Consider the following 5363-nt stretch of genomic DNA (forward strand, 5'->3'; position numbering starts at 1 on the left):
ACTCGTTCCGTTGTTTCGCCTTTCCTCATTCTCCTTTCCCCTTCTTCACCTGTTCTCCGTCCTATTATCTTCTCTTCTGCGTCTGTTCGGTTGAATCTATGCCACGTGTTCTCATTTCTCCATTTCCCTTTTCCCTTCCTGTCATGTCCTTATCTTCTCTTGCTCATTTTCCTTTGTTTATCCCCCACTTACATATTTTTTCTTTCTTTTCTTCTTTCTTCTCTTCTCTTTTTTTTTCTTTACCTTTCCTCCAACATCTTTACCCTATCTTCGTTTTCCTTCTTTCCTTGATCTTCCAAACACACGAAAATAGCGAAGGCCTTTTCGCTTGCCTTCGCCGTACCGTGGGCTTTCCTATTCCTCTGTTTATCGTCTTATCCTATTTTCTTCCGCTCTTATCCTCCTCTCTCTTGGCCTCTCTTCCTTTCCTCTTTCGGCCTCTCTTCCTTTCCTCTCTTGGCCTCTCTTCCTTTCCTCTCTCGGCCTCTCTTCCTTTCCTCTCTCGGCCTCTCTTCCTTTCCTCTCTCGGCCTCTCTTCCTTTCCTCTCTCGGCCTCTCTTCCTTTCCTCTCTCGGCCTCTCTTCCTTTCCTCTCTCGGCCTCTCTTCCTTTCCTCTCTTGGCCTCTCTTCCTTTCCTCTCTCGGCCTCTCTTCCTTTCCTCTATCGACCTCTCTTCCTTTCCTCTCTTAGCCTCTCTTCCTTGTCCTCTCTCGGCCTTTCTTCCTTGCCCCCTCTCGATCTCTTCCCTCCCACCCTCTCTGTCCCTCTCGGCCTCTCTTCCCTCTCCTCCCCCCTACAGCCTGTCCCTCAACCTGCACACCTCCCTCTCCAGCCTGCTGAGTTCGAGGTTGAGGCGCGAGTTGTGGGCGTGGGCGCATTCCAGCGCGGTCTTCAACTCGGCGATGTGGTCTTCGTTTCGGCGCCGGTACGCCCTCACGTCCTGCTGCGCCGCCTTCGTCTGCTCCCTCAAGGACTGCAGGGCGTCGTCCGGATTGCTCACCTGAGGGAGGAGGAATTATTGCGGTGAAAGGAGAGACGTCTATTAGATGTAGGAACGTAGAGTGTGCCGTGGAAAAAGTATGCACCTAACAGGCATTTTATGTTGTGGAATACGAGACCGTAGGATTCCTCGTGTATTGTGAAAAAAATGTACATCTTACCCTGCATGCTGTAAATCCCCGTCTCTTTCTCTCTTAGTAAATAATCTTTCTATTATCACCTCTTTCTCCTCTCCTCCCTCCACGGCAACGGGATGTTGTGGGATAGGAGGCTCTATGGTGCGTACAGTGTGCTGTGTTAAAGCATGTACTCACGGGCATTGCATGTTGTGGAACAGGAGGTATATGGTACCTCCACACTCATTCTCGCCCCCCCCCCCCCCCCCCCCCCCCCCCCGAAATCCTCAGCCGCTTCCAAGACAATTTTCATTTCTATTGGATAGATTGTTCTAATCTTCTTATACTTCAATGGTGAAGTTTAATCTTTTTCCTTATCAAGACCAACTCCATAAATGCGCCCTGAGGGGATAGTGAAGCTAGCAGATGGAATATCGCCGTATCCTTTTACTTCCGACAAATTTGCATATGAAAAATGTTGAAAGACGAATATTTTGCATCCAGTCACATATAACTACAATCCCACGTACTTTACCCCTTTCTTCTAAGTACCAAGTTCCTCCTGAGATTGCGGGCTCTTCCTTTGCACAGCCTAGCTGCTGACGGCGAACACCGAATCTTTAAGGCCGCGCCCAACGTCCGCGCTTACTTATGGAATTCACTGCACACATTCAAGGTAAAGAATCAGTCCTTCACCCCAGGTATTCCCGATAATGAAGTCTATTTTACAACCCTGCGGTCATCAGCTGATTATATAATCTAGACACAGATGTGACGTTCCGTGGCTTCCAATTTCTGTTACCAAGAGGCTACATATTTACATGAATCTGGGTTAGAGATTACACAAAAAACATACATTTGTCTTCCTCTTAAATCGGTGGAAAAGTGGCTCGATTTTCCCAAATACGGTATGTGTGTATGAGTTTCTATGCGAGTTTGTGTACGTGTGTCTGAGTTAGTGTATGACTTAGTGTATGTGTGTGTACGAGTTTGTGCATGTGTATGAGATTGTGTATGTTTGAGTTAGTGTACATGTGTATAAGTTTATGTATGTGTGTGTATGAGTTTGTGTATGTGTGTGTAAGAATTAGTGAATGTCGGTGTGTGAGTTTGTGTATGAGAGCGCGGAATGCTGTCTGCAAACCTAACCACGTGGGCGGTGACAGCTGACGAGAGACAAAAACGGCCAATACAGATATCGCTACCAAAAGAATGGTTGTCAAAGCTACGAAAGTCCCCGAGAGTGTGCAATCAACGCACCTGCTGGCGGAGTGACAGCACGGCCTCCTCCAGGTATCTTATCTGCGACTTCAGTGGCTCCACGCTGCCTGGCGAGTGCCTGAAGGCTTGCAGGCGGGACTTGAGGGCCGTGACCCGGGCGCGCGCCTGCAGTACCTGCTGGTGAAGCCTGTCCTTGGCCAGACACTTTTGCTGGACCATCTCGTAGGAGGCCATGCGCATTCTGGCCACGCTGTCCAGGCTGGTCGTCGTGGAGTCGGCGTCTGCCCCGGCCGCCCTCACCGCCTCCTCCTCCGCCAGGCTCCCGCTGACGCTGGCGATCATCTGGCGGCGCCGCTCTGACGAAGAGTGCTGCTGCAACAGCTCGTGCTGCAGAGCGCGGCCCCGAGCCTCCTCGTCGCTGTGCCGCTTCTGCAGGCTCTGCAGGGCGCGCTTGGCCTCCGCCAGAGCCGCCCGGGCCTCCGCCCTCTCACCCTCGGCGGCCTGCACGTCGGCCCCCGCCCTCCGGTGCTCCTGCTCCAGCCTCCGGAGGGTGTCCTGGAGGAAGACCAAGAGATAAAAAGATAAAAAAAATAAAAAGATAAATACATATATAGTTAGATAGATTGATAAGTAGTAGATACATACATACACACATTACATATTTACATATATACATACATACATACATACATACATAGTTCGATGGACTGACAGACAGATAGATAAAGAGATAGACAGACAAACACGTGTATGTGTATGTTTTACCCTTTTCTTTTCTTTTCTTTCACGTGTTTGTAAAAAGTTTACGGGACCAGAGTAGGGGAACAATACTGCGTATATGTATTAAGCATGTTTTCTTAGCACTCGTAACGGCAAAGGGAAGAAGACAGATGTGAAGCTGATTAAAAATAAACACGGAATAACTGACATAGATAAGATTAAACTCAAGGCGATAAAATTGACATTAATTTCCCTTTTTCTCTCTCTTTAAACTGTTACAGACAACGAAACCCATTTTCTAAGTCACTGAAGTATCGTCATTCGGATACTTTTGAGATTCGTTATAAAAAAAGGCGTGTTTAAATTTGCTGGACCTTAGCATAAAAGATTGCAAAATGTGTGACGTTTGCAAGGTTCAAAAGTCTCTGCATTAATATGAAAGTTTAAACAATAAAAAAAACGGTATGGCTCTTGCAATGATCAAACTTAATTGACAGTTTTAGGGGAAAACCCGAAATTGGGGTGACATTTGAAGCTAGAAACACATGTGTATCTACCCTACGTGCATTCCGGTGTCGAAACACTAACCACGGACACGTTTTATAAAAAAAAAAAAAAACACTACTAGATTTCACAAAGCAATCACCACAAATTATGAAAGTTTATCACCACTATTGAATCGGCGTGTTTAGGCCCAAGCTTCCGCACTTTCTTCAACGAATATCTTATAGCAATCCTACCAAACGTCCTTACGAATCACCACGAACACTGAAAGGTAACGGGACAGCTAACAGGCAGGTGCACCCTTTCCAGAAACACTACCTCCATTGTTACAGGCGCCGCGAGTAGTTTTGTGAATGGATTTGTCACGAGCGATTCCCTCAATGGCCGCTCAGTGTTGCCGTCACACGCCTCGGAAGCTCGCTAAAGTCGGCCTCGTGGCGCTCTAAGTCAACTCTGGGGATATCAAGTGCCATGTGTGTGTGTCATGTCGAGTCTAAGGTGACAGTCGATAGCAAATAAATGCCACTTTTCAAACTTTTCACGTAGACAGGATGTATTTTTTATTTTTCTAATTATGAAATTATTTGTAGCTATCTTAGGGTACCTTTTAACTTTGTCTCCACTGTAGATTCAAGCATGATTTCACGTTTAGTTAAAACTCATCTTCTACCAAGAATGAAAATCACATAAAATCGCCAATATATGAAAACCACAAGATTTCATGCTAGCGTCGTTATGGTAAATATCCCCAAACTCAGAAAACGCTAAACGTAACGGTAAAATAGAATATCAGCTGTTTTTATTGGAAAAAGTTACTATACATATACATTTATTTGTATACATTTATATTATTTTTTTCACATCTCTCCAACCTACTTTGTTCTTAATTCCACAGAGTGCAGGCCAATCGATAACAATTTTTTAAAAGGGCAGTTATGATACTCTGTAGTATATAAATGTCATAAAATGTTCAAAACCTGTCATTTTCAACATAATCTTTGACGAATTCGAAGCAGCAGCAATCACATTATATATAGGCCTACCGCTTTCTTCATAAACAAGACTCGGAATTTACACAATATCGCTCAAAAGGGCGTGAGGGTGTGAAAAATAGTACATTCTAAGTGGAAGGGGACGTGGATGGGAATAAACATAACGAATGTGTTCAACAGAATCATACATTGTATGTAAATTAATGTGTAACATGTAAAACAATATATTCCATAAATCTTGATATTGCTGAAACTCACTCTCTTTATGATATTACAAGGATATATTCACGAGGCAGATGTATTTTATGTCTATCATACCATACATAATCATGATAGACATGAATGGAATCATACAGTGTGTGTGTGTGTGTGTGTGTGTGTGTGTGTGTGTGTGTGTGTGTGTGTGTGTGTGTGTGTGTGTGTGTGTGTGTGTGTGTGTGTGTGTGTGTGTGAGAGAGAGAGAGAGAGAGAGAGAGAGACGTACGGACATCCATGGTGGTGCTGATTGTCAAAGTTTCTCAAATACCCATGGATATCCTTAGCTGCCAACGACCTATTTGGCGTTATCGAAGCAGTAATGGTATTTATTGCCGAGAGCGACGAAGTTCCAACGCCAGGGTATCGTGCGAACCCAAAATCCAATTATTTCATACCTTCTATTTTTTTCCCTAGATAGGGGGTCAACTCCCCTGTACCCCCTTGTTAGCGACATGTATAAGGGTGGTGTTGTGGCACGAAATGACAGCCCCGTTGGAAAGGTGGCACGAAATAACAGCCCCGTGTTGGAAAGGTGGCACGAAATGACAGCCCC

The 5363-nt window shown here is 45.2% G+C and overlaps 2 protein-coding genes across 3 annotated transcripts in view; both read right to left on the minus strand.

The window, feature by feature from the left end:
• LOC125041462 overlaps nucleotides 1–494 on the minus strand; it is a 57150-nt gene extending 56656 nt beyond the window's left edge. For both annotated transcript variants that reach the window (XM_047636441.1, XM_047636440.1), the window contains exon 1: nucleotides 1–494. This exon is cut by the window's left edge and continues 1045 nt beyond it. The gene's annotated coding sequence lies outside the window, so the exon portion shown is untranslated.
• Nucleotides 495–710: 216 nt separating this feature from the next.
• On the minus strand, nucleotides 711–4030 carry LOC125041427 (polyamine-modulated factor 1-binding protein 1-like). Its single transcript, XM_047636384.1, has 3 exons — nucleotides 3879–4030; nucleotides 2376–2891; nucleotides 711–1000 (listed from the first exon to the last, which is right to left on the minus strand). The coding sequence occupies exons 1-3, from the start codon at nucleotides 3882–3884 to the stop codon at nucleotides 794–796; spliced, it is 729 nt and encodes a 242-aa protein (XP_047492340.1). The 5' UTR covers nucleotides 3885–4030; the 3' UTR covers nucleotides 711–793.
• Between the last annotated feature and the right edge of the window lie 1333 nt (nucleotides 4031–5363).

Source organism: Penaeus chinensis, chromosome 30, assembly GCF_019202785.1.
Source record: "Penaeus chinensis breed Huanghai No. 1 chromosome 30, ASM1920278v2, whole genome shotgun sequence".
Classification (NCBI taxonomy): domain Eukaryota; kingdom Metazoa; phylum Arthropoda; class Malacostraca; order Decapoda; family Penaeidae; genus Penaeus; species Penaeus chinensis.